The following is a 19,761-nucleotide window of genomic DNA, read 5'->3' as shown; positions in this document are numbered from 1 at the left end:
CATTTAGTGAGTGCCTAATAAAGGCCCTGAAGCTCACCTAGGGATACAAAGGTTCCTTCATTTGTATACATATGGTCCTTTCCTTTCAGCTCCATCCCTACTGCTGTCAATCTAGTTTGCTAATACTCCCCTAACCTGGTTCCTTTTCTAAAAAATCATACTCCAATGAAACATAATTCAATAAACATATAATCACCTACTATATACAAGGTATTATGTCACAAGCCAGGGATTCATAGAAAAAACACTTTGCCCAGAAGGGATTTATATTCCACTAAAACATTCGTTTCTTTTCATGCATCCCCACCTCAACCATTCAAGTTCAGACCTTAATAACTTCACACTTGGATTTTTCCAGTCTAACTGTAATCAAGTCTATTTGCCTCTAATTCACCCCATAAGACCACTGTCAAATTATTTGTCCTAAAGCACAGCTCTAATCATGTCACTCCCCTGCTTAAAAAAAAAAAAGTGTTGCATTACAGGACCACAGAAAGTGACTCAGGGTTGAATATAAAATCAGTCATCCCATCCTCTTCCTACCTTGTCATTCTTCTTACATATCACTTCCATTTCCTAGCTCCCTCAGCTTCCTTCAAAATTAAGCTCAAATCCCAGTACTAAAGGCTTTTTCCATCCTCCCTTTCTTCCCCCACCCCAGCTTCTTTCTTCTAAGATTATCATTCATTCATTTACACTCTATAGATCTTGTATGTACATAGTTATTTGCATATTGTTTCCTCTCTTAGAGTGGAAGTTCCTTGAGAATAGGGACCATGTTTTTACTTTTCTTTGAATCCCCATCTATAAGCACAGTGCCTGATACACAGTAAACAATAAATGCTTATTGACTCTCTGATAACTAATTTTTATATTCAACTAAATTGTCTAGTTAGTAAAAATCATGTCTGTTATATTAGGAGCCTAATAAATAATGACTTTTTTTTTTTAAAAAAAAGTGTATTTCGAGGTTCTAAAGTGACCTCTAACATGACTATTGCAGGAATTCTTTTTGCTTAACTATGCATATTTGTTACCTGATTTTGTTTTTCTTTTTCCAATTGGGGGAGACTTTGAGAAAGAGAAAACATTTTTGTTAACTGGGAAAAAAAAAACCTTTTTAAACCATCAAAAAATTAAGTCACCTCAATGATTACTTAAAGTCCTTGTTTTTCATAAATTGTTTACAGAGGTTTAGGGGAGATTGTTCCCCTAAGAAGAAGAAGAAACTAGTAATTCTACAAGGAAGAACCATTTTCAAGAGGAAATAAGACATGACTAGGCCATACTCCCTGTCATTGTAGCTAACTAGGATACAACAACATGGTTAAAACTTGGAGCAATTATAGAAGCACATTTGGAAGTTACCTAGCTTCTTCCTGAAGTTGAAATAGGAGCCCTCTGAGAGCAACAGATATTACATGAGGTTTTCCTGATGGGGTAGAGAGTAAAAGGATGACATAGCATCATTCAGTTCCATCTAAGTTGGTGACATAAGGACCAACCTGAATTAGTCATCATCTGAACTTTATTATTACCTTAGCAGAGGGTTGAGATGGGTCAGAAAGCATCACAATTCCATTTAGTGAACATTTATGAAGCTTGGTGCTAGATAGAGACTGGTAATTGAACAATCAAAGTGAGGGGAAAAGTCTCTATCATGGAAAGAACAGTAGCTTTAAAGACAGAGGATATTTCTGACACTTAATACATGTGTGTTTTGATCTTGTTCTGTAGGTCTTGCTGCATCTTGTGTAAAATGAGAAATTGTATCAGATAGATTTTGAGGTCTATTACAGTTCTAGATCAATGGGGAAACCAAGAAAGGCTTCCTCCAGCTAGTGGTACCTAACCTGAACCTTTGGAGGAAGCTAGGGAATCAGGTGAGAAGCAGAGGTGAGTTAATGAGTGAATTCCAGTCACTGAGGCATGAGAGAGAATGCCTGGTTCAGGAGAAAAGCTAGTAGTCCAGTTTGGCTGAAAAGATGGAGTATATGAAGAAGAGTCAGAGGAAAAAATTGGAAATGTTCTTGAGAGCCAGATTATGAAAGGCACTGCAGCCCAGGAAAATAGATCTCCTTCCCATCTTCTATTAGTGGGAGGAAGATAAAGTTTGATCCAGCGAAGGAGAGTAAGGAATGGTGAAACAAGAAGCAGTATAAGGGCAAGCAGCATGACTCAGAGAGAGAATATGGTGGGAGGGGATGGTTAACAGTGTCAACTATTGCACAGTTGCACATAGTTTGAGTTATTAGCTATTAAGAAGAATAAGGAGAACCAAGTAAAGACCATCAGAGAGATGGTTGTTAATGATGGAGAAAGCAGTTTCAGTCAAGTGTTAAAGAGTATAAAGTCAGACTGCAACAGCTTGGGAAGAGTAATTAAAGGAGAAAATGGAGGGGATGAATATAGATTTTTTTTTTTCCCTCTAGGGATTTTGTTGTTAAAAAACCTGCTTAAAGGGATTTTAACTTTGGTTTGTAGTCCCCAACCATCAGCTCCAATCTGAATATTATTTTCCTGTGCTGTGAGCTGACAGGAAGTGTCAAGTTAAAAAGAGTCAGACAGTACCCCCACAAAGCAAATTCATCTGGGAACTTCCTCCCACTTTGAGGTGTGGTGGGAGGGCCTACTGGAGGTGAATTAACTTGAAGTAGGGGTGGAGTGATGTTAATATTCCTTTATCTACCGTTCCATCACCTAACTCTTCCTGGATTAAGATGGTTGAGCAGGATGTCTGAAGAAGGAACTGCTGGGAGGTTGGGTTTGATGGCTGGGAATTTATGAAAACATTTAGATAGTTGCCCTAGACGAGACAGCAAATGAGATAACACATAAAAGCACATTGCAAACCTTCAGGTGCTCTGTAAATGTTAGCTATTATTAAGGAGGAAGCAATGGCAGCAGGTGGCATGGGATGATTCAATAAACAGCTAACTTTGGATGCTTCCAAAGTGGGGTTTCTTCCAGAAAGGCACCAGAGGTTAAGAAGCATCCCTAAGTAAGCCCTCTTCCCCTTTCACCCAGTTAAAAATAAACCAAAGGTTGAAATAGCGTGAAAGATGGAAAAAAACACAGTAGAAGCTTCACGATTCCTAGGGCTTGGAAGGCAAAAGCCACTCGCGTGCTTGCAGTGGCCGCAGAGAAGGTCGTAGAGTTTGCAAGGAGGGAAGCTGATTTGGATCAGCTTCAGCTGCTGCTGCTGCTGCTGCTGCTACTCCCTTCCCCAACAGCAGGGCAGCCCCTCCCCCCTCCAGGCAGCACCAAACTCCCCAACTTACTCCTTGCACCTTCCAAGAGTGCAAAGACAAAGCTGGGGAGTGTGCGTTGGAGGGGGAGGACTGGGGGGGGGGGACGAGAAGTGTGTATGGGAATAGCAAGGGAACATTTCCTCCAAAAGATGACGGTTGTTTCTGTAAAGGACTAGTTGGGGAGAGGTAGGAAGCTGCGGCAACATCGCAACAGGAGAGTAGCCCAGCTGAGGGAGGGATACACGGGGTGGAGGAGAGTGGACAACCTTTAGTAGTAGAGGAGCAGCGGCGGCAGCAGCAGCAGCAGCAGCAGCAGCTCAGTAACACGTCCCCAGGAGACTAGCAGGAGCAACACGTGATGTGTCTACTTATCAGGGTGAGAGAGGGAGAGTCACTGAGTGAGAGAGGGAGAGTGCGGGCAAGGAAGAAGGGAGAGGAAAGGGTGGAGGGATCGACCCCTAAAAACGACTTCGGGACGAGGTGGGGGGGTCTCCGATGCTTTGCCCATCTTCCTCCTTCTGGGAGAAGAGGAAGAAGGGAAGTTATTGTGGAGTTGATGAACTTTGCACATCCAGAAACGCCATTTTGATTCCTTTTCCGGAACAACTTTGCATCTCTCCTTCCCCCCCCCCCCCCCTCTCTCTTTCATACTCTCTCTCTCGCTAAAGTCCATCAGTCACCATTAAATCATGTCTCGGCGCAAGCAGCTCTGCCCAGTAGAGTCTCTAACCGTGAGTATAAGAATGTGGTTCTGTCTAGCTTTAACTCAGTTGCAAAGATGTGTCTGCTGCCTGAGGGAGAGCGCTCCTTTGGAGAATTTGAGGGATAAAGTGGCATGTAGTTTTTAAAAGTTGATGAGTATCTTTCAATACTCTGCCTTCACCTTTAACCAAAAGCAGTGAGCGCTATGCGTCCTTCCCCCTAAAGTTTGGTTGGCAGCGGTGATGATGAGTTTGTGCAGCCTTTTTCCCTTCTGCTCCTCCTCCTCCTCCTCCTCCTCCTCCTCCCCCCTCCCCTTCCTTTGCTCCTTTTCCCTTCCCTGTTGCTGACTCTCCACCAACCAGCTCCCTGAGAGTAGCAGCAGCAGCAGCAGCAGCAGCAGCAGCAGCAGCACCACCAGCACCAGCACCAGCGTTTTGCTCGCAGGACCTGATGCTCATCCATATTAAACCGCCCGAGCTCAGGAATCCGGCCGGTTCATCTCTTCCTTCTCCTGCTGCAAAGTTTATTTTTAACCAGCAACCACCAGAACTTGGATGGTGCGCGGAGTGCCAGCGAGAAACATCTCTTTGAAACGCAACTCTCCATCTTCCGCCCACCCTCCTCCAACTTTTTTTTTCTTTCCTGAGAGAGGAGGGGAAACTTTTTCCCCTTCCCTCCCCCCTTCACATTTTCGAAAGCCATTCTTGAGAGTTTCTTTATTTTTATTTTATTTTTATTTTTTTTTTTTTTTTAATGTTCGGAAAGTTGAGATGAAGACGCCTGCTTTAAGGTACTGAGAGGGCTTTGAGTTCGGTCTGACTGGTTCCCTTTTCGGTGTTTCTCGGGTCGGTGGAAGCATCCGTCTCTCTCTGCCTTTCACATTCGTACTTTGATCTCTGTCTGACTATGGGTGTCTCTGTCTCTCCCTCCCCCGCCTCTCCGAAGTGGTGTGTGTGTGTGTGTGTGAGTGTGTGCGTGTGCCCGTACGCCAACTTCCCCCCTCCCCCAGTCCCCAGCGACCTTTTCCTTGTTTTAAAAGTTTAACAGTCCCAAGCCGTGGAACTTAGAACTCGGAGTTAGTTGTTTTCCTCGGGGCGGGGGGGCGGGGGGGGGGCGCCGCTTTATTCGGGGACGTCCTTTAAAGCACACTCGTTTTCCATTTGCGCCGCGCTTCCCGGGGAGCCCATCTCTCGAGTGTGAGCCGTGAGTGTGTAACACACATTACGGGGAGGAAGAGCCCTACCACGCACACGCACACACGCACCATCACGAGTACAGGAAGACGCCGGAGGAGCATCTGAAACCGGGAGACTTGTTGAGATAGATGATCCTGGCTCCTGGGGGGAGGGGGTGGGGAGTTGGAGGAGGAGGACGAGGAGCGAGGAGGGAGGAGGGGAGGACTCGTAGAACTTTTGCCCTGCGCCCGCTGGACCAGCCGGGAAGCGTGGGCTCCCTCATCTCACCTTCCTCCTCGCATCCATTACTTTACGTTGCCCAGTCAGTCGGGAGTTCGCGTTCAGGGGGAGGGCGATGGATGGCGGGGGCGGAATTGGGGGGGGGGGGAGAAAGAGGTGAACCGGGGGAGGGTTGTTGCTAATTAAACGTGGCAAGATGCCTTTTGATCTCCGCATCCACCCCGCCACCACCGCGAAAGTTTTCCTGGCGTCTTCCTCTCTTCTTCCTCCCCCCCTCGTCCGCCTCGCCCTCTCCCCCACCCCCACCCCTTGGTCTCTTAGGAAACTGCGACCTTAATGGTTGCTAAGAAGCAGGGGAGGTCCTTCCCGTCCCCAGGCCACCCCCCCGCCCCCACCCCTCCCTCCTCCCTCCCTCCCTGCGGATCAGCACTTTTTTCCCCCTCTGGATGGGGTCGCGAGGAGGATGTAGTTCCTCCGTCCGTCGGCCCGGGAACCCTGCCCCTGCCCTGCCCCGCCCGGCTGCGCGGTGAGTACCAGCGGCCCGAGCCCGCGGCCAACTCCTCTCGGGGCGTGTGTTACTTTTTTTGGGCCCGGAGAGCTGGGGGGTGGGGTGGGAACGCGGCCCCGCTCCGATCTTTGAGGGATGCAGCGCCGGGCTCCCGGGGCCAGCCCGTGTCGTTGTCAGGCAGCGCCGCGGAGGCGGCCGGAAAACTTTTCCCGGTGCCCCCGGGGAAGTTTGTTTGGTGCGCGTCTGTAGGGGGCGGCGGGGGGGGGGGCGCGCGCGGAGGCCCCCACTTTGTTTGCTCTGCGCGGACCGAGCCGGAGGACCGGAATCGCGCGAGCCCTTGGGTGGCTGGCGCAGCCCGGGGCTGGGTTCTGCGATGCATCCTTGATGGGTTATAAAAAGAGGAGGAGAGAGTTTCTCCTTGCTCAGCAGATTTGTCCTCCCTTCGCTCCTACTGGTTAGGAGATAGAACGTGAGCCCAGATCCGGACGAGCAGTTCGCATTCCATTACGAAATTCTACACGGCTTCAGAGGCAGCGGCAGCAGCAGCAGCACACAACTCATGCACTTTAGAGAGTTTGGGGAAGGGGGGGGGGGGGGATGAAGAAGAGGAAGAGCACTTATCTCTCTCAAAGGAGGCCAAACGTTTCCCATCCGTGGAAAAAGGATCCTGGAGTTTGCGGTGCTCAGCCCTCCCAGAAAAAGCTAATGAGAAAAAAAAAAAGTTTGTTCCTTGGATGAGTGAGTGATGCTGGAAATAGCCAGGAGAATCTTGGGAATTATTTCAGCAATTTTTTTTAGATGTACAAACAATATTTTTCAGGTTTGCCCTTTAGGTGAATGCAGTTTTAATCTTGGAATTGTCTCAGCCAATGTTTTAATGAGGAACGGGGCTGCCTTCGTCAAATATTTTTCTTTTCAGGGACCTGCCTTTAAAGGGATCCTCTAGATGTGATTAGGAAAATAAGTCAAAGACATAATTTGATAAGGTTCTGAAGTTACAAGTCTTGGCTAAAAGCTATGATTTAAAAATACTTAGTTCCTGCTATTCCTTGGAGACTCCCACTGAGGTTTTGGTTGAATGATTTTAAAGGATGCTTAAAGTAATTCACGCTTAAGTGAGCCATGATAATTTAGATTTTAGTTTTTCAACTTTTTAGGGCTGCGCAAAGTCCTAAGATGCAGGTTTTTTTGTTTTTTTTTTTAACAAACTAATTTATTTTATAGCAATGGATCTAAATCAATTCTCTAATTAAGTGGATATTCACAATTTTGTTGAAGGTTTATTGCTCTCACAAGTAGTTGTCTTACCTAATATATTTTAGATCCCATTTTGAAGTTTCACTTAAAAAAAAGGGAGGTGGGCATTTTGATGTTAGAATGTCATCACCTAATCCATTAAAAAAGTAGTTAATACTTTTTTATTATTCTTTAGCCTAAGGATGCTTTACCATCTTTATTTTATTCAGTTCCATACCTCATCTTGAGTTGTTTAGAAAACTTAAATCTGCTACATCTTCTCCAAATCATTGAAAAAAAAATATGCTCCTTAGTTGTTTAGGATAAGGGAAATTTTTTTTTCTTTATAAGAGGTGAGTTAATGGGAGATGCTTCTGATATTAAAATAAATGACATTTTACCACAATGTTTTAGTTTATTTTATTTTTTTTAAACATAATTTTTTCCTCATCAGAATTTTAGAATCTAAGTAGTTTTTAAGTTTTGTGTTCTGGAGTGTGTGTGTGTGTGTGTGTGTGAGCTGGTCCAGCATCCATTCCTAACAGTTTGTGCCATCAAGCAAGTGACCTTTTCTTCAACTTGTCTTTATTTTGGATTTTAAGGTCACACCTTAATTTTAGATGTCTGTAACAAGTCCAGTTAAAAAGTTCTAAAACAAAAATCTCCTCTCATACACCTTTCTTCTCCACTATGTGAACTGTCATTTTAGAAATTCTTTTTTTTTTTTTTGGTTAGCATATCTGATAAGATTTTCATCTAATGTGATATCTTAGTTAACACAACTTTTTCATCTTCTTAGTTTTTTTGAGCGACTAATGGATGACTCTGGTGATAGAGATTTTAAGAATGAGAATTTGTGTAAAGCTTTAAAAGAAAGAAATGTGCAAATGGGGGCTGTTATTTTCTTTATCATACAGAGTAGTTAAAACGTGGTCACTGGAGACTCTCAGAGGTGAACCCTTTGATGGTTCTATTCATTATCCTTTTTTAAAGTAGGTGGTGCTTAGAAGGTCATAGGATAAGTGTTGCTAAGCAGCTAAACAGAAGGATGCTAAAATTAACCCAGCATTTTTGTCAGAGCATTCCCTCTTTTAATAATATTTATTACATTTAATTTCTGCATTCTCCTTAATTTTTGAAATAAGGGGGGAAAGGCTATTCATCTTTTTATAGTCATTATATTAAAATAGCCTTTTCTCTTTTTTAAGTGCCTAATTGATGTTTATTGCTCTCTGACCATGGGAGAGGTGTCAGATGGCAGTCTCTTCAGACAGACTTCTTGAATAGAGATATTACCAAAGTGTGGGATTCATGGATGTAATAGCATCCCTTTCCATGTAGTAGATTATTTTATTTAGGAGTTTCATATAAGTCATAAAGTGATGTTTTATTAAACAAAAGATAAGGTTTGCATTCAAAAGGAAAAATGCAATATGAAATCTTGATGGAAACTGTCTCTGCCGATAATCTGACAATAGTTTTTCTCCCCTTTAACTGTGATAATTATTCATTCCCTAAGATTAGGTCTAAAGAATGGTTTTCCCTCTCCTTCCACCCTTCGTCTCCCTCCCAATTTCTCACTTTATTCAGAAACAAAGGTTCAGAGATAACTTCACCTCTAGTGGTTTTTTTTTTTTTTTTTTTTAAGAGTAATTATAATAGCCTACATTTACCTTTCAAATAAGATCTTGGATCTTAAGGGAGAAATTTGGAAAGGATTATTACTGAGGTTAAATAGCACTTGAAATGTGGAACCTAATAGAAGCCAGAATTTGAGAGCCAGCATCTTTTTTTGCTTGAAAGGTAAGCCTACATCATTGGATGTTTTTTAAAATGTGAACTAATCCAAATCAAACCAGCTTCTCTGGTGAAGCTCATTTACCATTTAAAATTTTAAATTGTAGGGAAGAGTTATGTGGATTTTAGGACTGAATCCTAAAGAGGAAATCAGATTTGTTTTCATACCTATTGACATTTCTCCTTGTGGAGGAATCTTCTACAAATCAAAGGGAACAATTTTTGAAGGATAGAGAGATATCATTTAGCTTTCAGAAGTTAAAACACATATATGTTTCCCTCTCCTCCTCCATGTTGAGAGGAAAATTTTCTGACTAGATTGTCATAACTGCTGAAGGGGAAATGGATAAAGTTCTGTTACCTAGGTTAGGGATACCAGTTTCAAAGTAGTATCCACCCTGCCCTCAAGGAGCTTCTAGTCTGGGAATTTCTGATGGGAATTGTTTTTCTTTTATATTTGCTATCCTGTGGATGCAAGTTAAAACAATTGTTCTGTCTCATTTTAGGTTACCTTTTGACATGTAAATATTTCTTTTCTAGTCACTTGCCCTTGGAAGTTTACCCTTACCAACCATTCAGTGTTTATGAGTTGTTTCTTGTGTTGGTCCAGCAGAATGAGATGAAAAGAGAAAATAAATCTGTTCTCTTTGACAACCTAGGAAACATTTTGGTGAATCTTGTTTTTGATGCTCCTTCACTATGCTGGGTTATCAATCAAGGTGGTTCCTAGTGAATAGGTGCTTCAGACAAAAGAAGTAGGAATTGGGTGGAGACTGTTTGTTCTGTGTGATTCAAACAGGTAATGCTAGGAGAATTTGAAGGCCTGGAGACTTCAGGTAGCTAAATATTTCTGGAAGGATTCATTCACCTACCTACTTAGAGAGTAGGGTGGGTGGTACTGATAGGAGTGGAGAAAGCAGATTGAAACACCCCCCACAGGCATTGTCTGAGTGTGCTGGGGAGAGAAAAAGTCACTGGAGAGCTAACCAGATAAAGCCTTTATTCACTGCTTTGTATTTATGTTTTCATCTTAGTTTATTTAGTATTCTCTGACTTTTTTTTTTACAATGGAATAGAATAACTTTAAATGGTGTAAATTCCTTTTTAATTTGATCACTCCGTAGTTATGTACTGGGAAGATTTGATAAAGTAATGCATTTTAATAGCTTCCTTTCATTTTAGCGAGCTCTGAAACACATATTATAATGTATTCTCACTACAACTGTGGTAGGACCCACCTGTATTTTTCAGATATGTCCAAGGACAATCAGAAGCAGAGTTCTGGAGCCCTGGCACAGTTTCTGACTTTACTGCAGACTATTCACACAAATCAGCTTTGATGTCAGTACACAAAACCTAGAAATTAAAACTTGTCTAATGATTTAAGTTCTTTTGAAAGTCATTCTGTAGTTGAATTTGATGTAGGCCAGTTTTTTTTTTTTAAGCTTTTTTTGTCTTCATCACCTTTTTACTAATTGAATATGAAGCACAGCAGGATTTACTTTTCTGTTTCATAAAGATGTAAGTATATATATCAAAGTATTTTAAAGTGGTATCATTCCTTGATGTCTAAATATGTGTATGTTTATATTTGTATATATATTCCCATTCTGGAGGCTTTTCAGCTATTCATTTGTCTATTTCCTTGAGTAAAAGCTGCCCCTAGTGTTTTCTGGTCCAAATTGGGGGAACTCCAGTATTCCTCATTAATTGAATGCTGGAGTACAAACATAATTTTGGCAGGCGGTTGCTAATGAGAGACTCACTTAGGTATTTTATTTTGAGAAAATGGGAAGTCAAAGAGTGTCTGACAACATTCCAAAAGGTAAATCCACAAGTGAGTTTTTTCTTAAATTTATAAACATTGATTATTGTGTTTAGCTTCTCACTTCATTGCTTTGAATGTATTTAGATATATTTAGAATATATTTCTCAGCCTGAAAGTTTTAAGAGTATAGCAAGGATGAACAATTTTTTTTCTTAAACTTTTGAGTGACAGTATTGTTCCCAGGAGCCATAGTAAGAGACCAAGATAAAAGGGGAATAAAAGAGGAGGAAGATGAGAAGGAAGTAGATGTGACTAAGTAAGTAACATTTATGGGTAAAGGCCCTTTGAGCCTAAGCCTGAGAAAAGTGGACAGCTAGGTGGCGCAGTGGATAGAGCAGTGGGCCTGGAATCTTAGAAGACTTGAGTTCAAATGTAGCTTTAGACACTAGCCCAGCTGGCTGAACTGTTTGCCCACTTTTCCTCATCTGCAAAATGGGGATAATAATTTCCAGAGCTGTCATGAAGATAAAATGTGATAGATATGTAAAGCACTTTGCACAGGGTCTGATAAGAATATTATTATTATTATTATTATTGAATTATTATCTCCATTTTACAGTTGAAAAAACTCAAGTTCATCCAAATTCCCTTGGGTCAGGAGGCATCATTTGAACCCCAGATTTTCTCTTTTCCAAATCCATCCTATCACTCTGTTGATATGGTTACCTGGTGAAAAAGAGTAGCTGATGTCCATTTATAATTGGTGACATCACTTTGCCACAGACCTGTTATGTAGAAATGTGATTTTTCATACTTGTTGCTCCGGCTCTTACTTAAGAGTTACTTAAAAGAAAATTCATAAAAGCATTTGTTTCAAGCAAGAGAAGTTAGAAGTAGCAGTTTTTTCATATTCATTCAAACTAGTGATAGACAAATTTAAAGCTGTCCCTTTAAACAACGTGGGAACTTCATGATAACTGCTACTTGATCTGTAAAATCTAGAATAATATAACATTCTAAGATAGGAATTAGTAGAGAGCTTGGAAGAGCTATAGGTTATTTGTGAAAGATATAAATGTGACTTAGAAATCATTGGCTGATTGGATTTAAACTTCAGGGGGCTATATATCTGTCTAGATGTTGATAAAGGAGTTTTAAATTGTAGGATTAGGGACTGAACCTGTGATTTCGTTTATAGGAAATTATAGAAAGGTTAAAATAAGAGTTTTACTAGATTTTTTTTTTTTTTAATTAAAAAGGAAAATTTTACACTGTGTCTAATTACCTTGAGAGTTGTCACACTTTGGTCTTTCCTAATTAGAGCCATGTTTCATTGCTTTCTGTTTGAAGTTTACATAATTTGAGAGAGATGGGCAGGCAGATCAAAGAAATTGCATTTCTTAGCTTCCAGTGTGTGTGTGTGCCCATTTGCTATTCTTACAGTTTAATTTCATTAATGGTATGACTTAATAGGAGTCTTGATTATACACAATTTGACTTATTTATGCTTAGTTCACTGTCTGGATTAAAAAAAAAAATCAACAACACTACTGGCATGCCTTATTTTTACTTATTGTATAATAAAAGTGGAGTAGGTAATTTTTATAAATTGAGTTATTTTAAGAATCCAGGTGGAATTTCTTAGAGGATTTTATGCTGAATGTCTTGAATACAGGTAATTGTTTCAAATTAAATTTTTTTGTTTCAGGTTTTTATGTCAATTTCTTAAGTTTAGATCAGAAAAAAAAGGAAAGGTGGTTTAAAGTGGCAGTGGATAATTAAATGTATATAATAGTTATGTGTGATGTGTAGTTTGAATTATAAGGGATTGTAGAAATAAATTTGAGGATATGTTGCTAAAATTGACTGGTTTTTATTAATTTAATTTTTTTATAGAAAAATTGCTCAAATTAAAACTATGTCAGTTTTGTACTGATATGGAAAAGGAATTTTTTAAACCAATCATTCTTCTGGCACAGGGGGATGGGGCACTGGGGTGCGGTGAAATAAGGTGGAATTTGGCTGCATATATAATACTCGTGGTTTATGAATATTATTAAATTTAATAAAGAAGTAGTGGAAATGTTCTTTACAGATAAGAAAGCTGAGACAGTAAGTGGTAAAACAACTTTTCTGGGGTCATAACTATTAAGTTTTTCAAAGGAAGTAGTAACTTGTCAGTCAGAATCAACTTACTAATTGATTATGTGCCAGACACTGAGAATATAAAGAAAGACAATAATAAGACCTTTTTTCAGAAGCTCATATTGTCCTTACTACATTAGCAGTGTTTTTGCCATTACCTATTACTTGCTAAGGGAACACCTTAGACAGTTTTCCTGGTCTTCAAACATGTGCTTTTAATTTAGTTTGTATTCATCAAAAAAGATGATTTTGAGAATCATTTGATATTCAAGAAGGTTTTTGGGGGGATTTTATAATTCCACTCTCCTTAATGATGAAAAATTATCCAACTCAAAATATTGACATTAAATTGTAGATTCAATAACCATAATTATGTTTGAATATGGACAACCTTCCTTTTCCTTCCCCTCCTATTTCATTATTATCACTCACTGATTGCCTGTACTCAGTATAGAGTAGAGGATGCAGTCTCTCTTCTAGGATCTTACATATTTCATGTTAGAACTGTTTTTATCATTTTGATTGATTTATACTTACAGCTTTGAATGTCCTATGATCATTTTTGATCATAAACCTAAGGTTGAATATAACAGCATGAACATAATTCATATTTATGGGAGAAGAAATGAAGCATTTGTTACTTATAGGTAGAAAATAAGTTGCATAATCATATAGGATTTCTTTATTTTTGAATAATTTTCAGGTGAAGCATAATACCAGTTTTGGCAAGTAAGGGGCTTAATCGATGTTCAGAAAGCTTAGCTGCTAGCTTGCAAAGTGATTATGTTTCAAAGCAGTTATGAAGCAGATACTTAAGATAATCTGTATAATCAATATGCAAGTGTTTTGTTCAAACACTGAAAATTTTTATATTTACTCTGTAATTACCTCAGTTTAAAATTACTCTAACCTTGAACAATTTAGTTATGAAGAATTCGGACATTTCAAACAAATCATAGCATATCAGCTAGAAAGGATTATGGATTTTCTTTAGTACAGTATCATTTAATGAGGAGGAAACTGAGGCTCAAAGAGGTTAAAGTCATAAAAAACTTTTGGCTGGCAGAAATGAAATGGAAGTTGGCTAGATCAGTTTACTCCCAAATTCTAGGCCTTTTTACATTGCAGTAGATTCTTAACACTTAACATTTCTTTATTCTTTCTATAGTTTTGATTTATTTTATTTAAAGAGATACCTTCTTCCCATTCCATCATTGTGTGAGATAGGACTTGACCCATAGTCAGCTCATGTGCTCCCTTGGTGTCCTGGATTGTGATGTCTGGAGGAAGGAAGGCTCTTAGGATTCCCATGGGATGGGCAAGCAGAAGTATAATTATGATACCGACATTGATGAGGTTAGAGATCTTTTTGAAATATGTATGTTTAGATACCCTAAACCAATGAGTATCTGCATTATAGTGTTAAACATAATTCTCATATTTGCAGTGCTTTATGGTTTAAATATTATCCCCAATATATAGATAAAAAAAAGTAAATAATTCCAAAATCACATAGCATGCAATCAAGAATTGGGAAAGGAGCCCAAGCCCTCTGACCAAGCAAAGTGCTATTTTCATTACACCCAGAGATGAATCCACCTTCTTCCTATAAAATTTGATGTAAGCTTCTTGAGGATACAGACTTTGGAATTTTTTTCTCCTTTGTTACTCTAGCACAGCAGGGGCTTAATAAAATGCTTGTTGGTCTGTGTGATAGGTAATAGCTTAGTTTCAGGGATGATAATTTCTGTGCAAATCCAAATAAAATAGTGTGATGACACCTTAAAAAATACAATACTGGTGCAGAGATACCCCTTTAGAAATTGTCTGGTGAAGGTAACATGGGGATGTGGGTAGAGAGAACTTGGGGTCTGGAAGATGTAAATTTGAATTCAATTTCAGATCCTAAACTGTGTGACTTGACCCTAAATTAAGTTTCTTCATCTATAAAATAAAGGGGTTGAGCCTGAAGATTTCTAAAACCCCTTCTAGTTTTAAGACTATGATCCTATGATCTGTGCTGTCCTAGCCTTTACTCAAGTGAATTATGTTTTAATATATTTGATTTTCTTGTAGAAAGCATGAAGTTTTCTCAATTCTCTATGGGTTTGCAGTCAACGGGTGATACGAAAGTGAAATAGTTCTGTCATCTACAGTGAAGTTGAGTAATTGCTTCCTATTAAATTTAAGGAAACCATTAGGTGGCCTGGGGAAGAAGTTTTAGTGATGTCTCCTCATCAGGTTTAGGTAATACTTGCTTCTTTGACTTTTATGACTCACCTTAATCTCAGGTGAGCTTGAAGCATACCCAGATGAGTGGCCTGTACTATATGGCATCAGCTGGCTCAGGAAAATCTCATCTTTCATTTGGACCCCAGCTAGTGTTTGGGTTTTGTCCAACTTGGGGAGAAAATAATTAACTAAATTTACATATTAAAAACCATTTTTTATATAGATAGAAAACTTGGAACATGAATTTATACAAGGAAGTATAAGATAGAACTTACAGCATCAAATTGTCTGAGTATATATTTGAGGAGCCAAATCAAAAAACTTGGGCAAAACTATTCACTCAGTTCAACTCTGTTCTCTTCCCCACTGTGTAGCTTATGGGGTACCAATATGAAAAGAGAATTCTGTGAACAGTTTTTTAGGGAATGAAATCCCCCACTCATTAAATATTGAAGTGCTACTGGTGTTCCAGATCTCTTAGAATGTTCTTATTTAATGTTCCAACTAACAAATACTCTAGTTCTCACTTGACACAATCATTCTGGAATTCTTTTTAAAGGGGAATGGGGGGTTCTGGTTGGAGACCCTATGAAATCATTAATATGCCAGAAAAACTATGTAATATGAATTATGACCCATGACATGGGCCCCGAAACTGGTGTTACAGCTAATGTTTTGTGTATTTTGTAATGACTCCACACAAAACAGTACTCTGTACTCTGTACTTGAGACGAGCTCATTCAGCTTATTAGTGATGAATAATGATGCCAAAAATTTTGTAGGTTAATTTTAAAATTTTCTCAAAGTATATTCTTTCTATTGATGTTTTTTACTTTTTTATTATATTAAAGTGAATGTGAGCCAGTGTGACACAGAACTGGTATCTCTCCAGGCTTCAGCCTGTGCCATTGACTCGTACTGGCTGTGTGACATTGGACAAGTCACTTAACATTTCATTGCCCTATGCAGCTCTCTTAAGACTATAAGTACTCGTCTCTATTGGCAGAGGAAGTTAAGAAAAGTATGAACCTGGTCAGATTTCAAGGTATTGATTACTCTGGGTTTTGTGTGTGTGTGTGTTTTATTTTTAATTTTTTTGTTTGTTTTTTGGTATAATGGTATTCTTTTAATTACTGGTGGGAGAAATACTGAATTTGGAGTCATGGGGCCATAGGTTCATGGAATGGGAAGGATCCTCAGAGGACATCTAGTCTAACTCTCATTTTCCAGTTAAGGAATCTGAGGCTCAAGGAGGTTCAGTTACTTGTTAGACAGGTAGTAACTCCAGTCTGTCATTTAGCAACTGCCATCTAGGGCAAGTCACATTGACTGGGACAGAGTTGAATTAAAAGATCGCTCTCAAGTCCTTTTCAGGTCCAGTGACTTGGCTAACTTTTCTACAGAGGCCTGTGGTATACATTGTTGGAGCTTAAAAATCTAGGATAGAAGTTAGGAAGTAAACTAATAAAATGGTGATAATCGTTATTATAAAACCTTGAGCTGGATTCCAAAAGAGTACAGTGATAATGATAGTAAATGGATGAAAGATCAAAGGTTGCTTGCTTAAGGTAAGTTGTCTTTTTCCTCCAAAGTCCTTCCCAAATTGTTAAGAAGTGTGGTATTGTGACACATGCTGTTGAAACTGCTTTACCCTTAGAAAATGGATGCTCTGCTGGAGATTAAGTGTACTAACATGTTTGATCTTGTAATAATAAGCACTGAGAACAGGAATGGGTCACTCCCCCTCCCACATCTCTCCCCCATTGCACCCCCCCCCCCAAGATCTCCATGTAGATGTGAATGAAGATATTTGACAGGTCTATTCCTCAGTTACTTTCTGTTCTGAAAAATAGGTAAATTTTGTACTTTTTTTTTTTTTTTTTTTTTCCAAACAGAAAGTGGGATGTTCTGCACTAGAGATTGGTCAAATTATTAGTAATTAGAAAGTAATTCCAAAGGGGAATTTTTAGTACTGTTAATCTTTATAGTAAATATTAGAAGTGATGACGCCTTATTCTTCATTCAGGAAGTCCATTTGGGGTTACTGGAATCCCCAGTGTCTGGACTTCAAGATTACAGACATCTTTGTTCCCCATTTCCCTCTTCCTTTTTTATTTAATGGACAACAATTTGATTTCTGTATGTTCTGTATTCTTGGAAGAAAATATTACATGAAAAATCACATAGTTTTGTTAAGTTTTCTCCTTTTGTTAAATGATAAATTTACACATACTCCTCTTTCCTTTTTTGGTTAAAATTTTATGCCAATACCTGATATGGATAATAGGGGAGATTTAGGCAATTTGGAAAGACAAGAAAATAAAGGGTTAGTTCCTAAGCCTGGTTAAGGTTCATGAACCTAAAACTAGTTCTAATAACAAATCCCAAATATAGAAGAAATTTAAGCATCACAAGTTATCTATAATTTGAGGGTTTTATAGCAATCCCTATGCACATGTATGGTTTAAGATTTTTTTTTAATTGATATATTTGTTTTTAGAAAATCAGCTAATTTGTCAAAATCTTTTATTCTTTTTTTTCCTGAGAGCTGCCCCTTAAAAAAGAAATTTTTATAAGTGAGAAACATTTTTCATTTTGAAAAAAGTCTTAACATTATATGCAGTATTTCACATCCATAGTTCCCTTAGAAGAATAGGGAGGTACTTCATCTCAGTTTGGTCTTTATAACTTTAAAAGTTTTGGTTGTTTTATTGTTTTTTCCATTTATATTGTATAATTATTGCATATTGTTTTACTTTGTAACAGTTCACAGAAGTCTTTCTGTGCTTCTCTGTATTCATCACACTTGTTATTTCTTATAACAGGAATATTCCAATATTTTTGTACCATAGTTTTTCATCTATTCTCCAATTTCGTGGCCATCTATATAGTTTCTGGTTGTTTTGTTGTTGTTATTGTTTTTGGTGCATATAGGACCTTCATTTTTTTTGTTATTGACTTCTTTGGGGGTAAAGGAGAAGATATTATACTTAGTACTAGAATCTCTGGATCAGCAGGTATGAATGTTTTAGTTACTTTCTTTGCATAATTGCAAATAGATTTCTGGAATGGTTGGGACATTGCTGTTTGGTAAATTATTAAAATAATTGTCATACCCTTCTGCCAAGGCAGAGCTCCTGGAAGTCAAGAACTAAGTCCTTTTTTGTCACTTTTAAAATAGTTTCTATCATTTTTACCATGGGAAAAACTCACAAATTGATTCATTCAACAAATGGTTATGATAACACTTTTGTCCTAAAGGAACTTTAGTTGGAAAGTCACCAGTCAGATGTGAAAATAACAGGTAATAATGAATACAATTTGATGTCAAAATAAATGGTAGAGAAAATGGAGAAAAGTTGAAATCGTATTTCGCCCTAAATTTTCTTGCCTCCACTTAGTATTGTGAGAGCAGCACCACCATCCTGCTCACAAATTTGAGTCATCCTGGAATCTTCACCATCTCTTCCCCTTTTTCCTGCCATGTTCAGTTTGTTACTAAGGCCTTCACAATGCCATCTCTCAAATTTGCCCCCTTTTCTCCTCTGACACTGCTGGCAGACTCTCATTACCTCAAGCCTAGATTGTTGCAAGAGCCTACTGGTGGGTCTGCCTGTTTTTTAAGTCCTTTCCACTCCACTCCAATCAATTCTCCATTCAGCCATCAAGATGATTTTCCTAAAGTGCAGATCCCTAAAGATACCCCTTTACTTAGTAAATCCCAATGGCTTTCTGTAGCTTTCAATATCAAATGCAAAATTCTGTTGTTCAGAGTACTGTGCTCCCACTTTTTACCATTTCTGGTCTTCTTAAACCTTTACTTCCTCACCATCTATTCTTCAGATTAGGAGCACTGTTTCCTAACTGTTACGTGAATGAGATACACCATCTCACATTCCATCTCTCAACTTTGAACGGTTTTATTCTGGCTGTTTCCCATACCAGGAATGCTCTCATCCTTATTGACCTCTTTCAAATATCAAATGAAAAACCCCATTTTACAGGAAGTTCTTTCCAAATCTTAAATTTGAATTATCTTCCCTCTTTTCACTATTTCCTATTTATTTTTTATACATTTGGTTGCTTATCACTTCCTCCATCAGATTTGTGAGCTACTTTCTTTTTTATCCCCAGTGCTTTGTTCAATATCTGGCAAAAAGTAAGTAATTAGTAGACCAATATAGGGAAGATTAAGATTGGAGAAATGTATGACCAACTAAAGCAAAAATTTAGGAATAAGGATGATGTAGTAACAGGATAAAAGGGGGTGTTACACATTAGTAATGCAAGGTAAGATTTATGATTGGGCTGAATTATGGAGGGCCTTAATTTTTCTTGGTGATGCAATGTGCAAGTACCCATAAAACCTGGGCAGCAAATTTTCATTAGAAAGCCCAAGGAAGTGATGAAATAAACGGGCATGAAGTCCTATCCCACTGGTCCCCCTGACATAGAATGGGAGGCTCATTAATCAAAAAGGAAGAAATAGGCTAAAGGATGAATATTAGTGAATTTTCTTTGGTTTTGAGTTGTAAGTTTTATGTTGTTGAAAAAATTACTAAAGCTTCCACAGTTCCATTACAAAGAAATTAGTAGTCCCTAAAAATCTGAGGAAATGAAAACTTTTGGAGTTAGAAGAATTTATAGTTTTGCTGTGTGCCCAATGTTGTTAAGGTTTTGAAACACTAATTTTACTTTATGCTTAAA

General features: G+C 38.7%; 2 protein-coding genes across 9 annotated transcripts in view; one reads left to right on the top strand and one right to left on the bottom strand.

The window, feature by feature from the left end:
* Nucleotides 1-3,503: 3,503 nt before the first annotated feature.
* The window catches only part of RREB1 (ras responsive element binding protein 1), a 141,667-nt gene continuing 125,409 nt past the window's right edge, over nt 3,504-19,761 (top strand). For 5 of the 8 annotated variants that reach the window (XM_031946900.1, XM_031946901.1, XM_031946894.1 and 2 more), the window contains exon 1: nt 4,006-4,743. The gene's annotated coding sequence lies outside the window, so the exon portion shown is untranslated. The other 3 variants (XM_031946898.1, XM_031946896.1, XM_031946897.1) reach the window with 3 other exon arrangements.
* On the bottom strand, nt 5,812-15,196 carry LOC116420646 (collagen alpha-1(III) chain-like). The gene is made up of 2 exons (XM_031946902.1): nt 15,103-15,196; nt 5,812-6,578 (listed from the first exon to the last, which is right to left on the bottom strand). The coding sequence occupies exon 2, from the start codon at nt 6,253-6,255 to the stop codon at nt 5,944-5,946; it is 312 nt and encodes a 103-aa protein (XP_031802762.1). The 5' UTR covers nt 6,256-6,578; nt 15,103-15,196; the 3' UTR covers nt 5,812-5,943.

This window comes from Sarcophilus harrisii, chromosome 1 (assembly GCF_902635505.1).
Source record: "Sarcophilus harrisii chromosome 1, mSarHar1.11, whole genome shotgun sequence".
Lineage (NCBI taxonomy): Eukaryota > Metazoa > Chordata > Mammalia > Dasyuromorphia > Dasyuridae > Sarcophilus > Sarcophilus harrisii.
The sequence above is the reverse complement of the archived record's forward strand: the minus strand, read 5'-3'. Positions and strand labels throughout refer to the sequence as shown.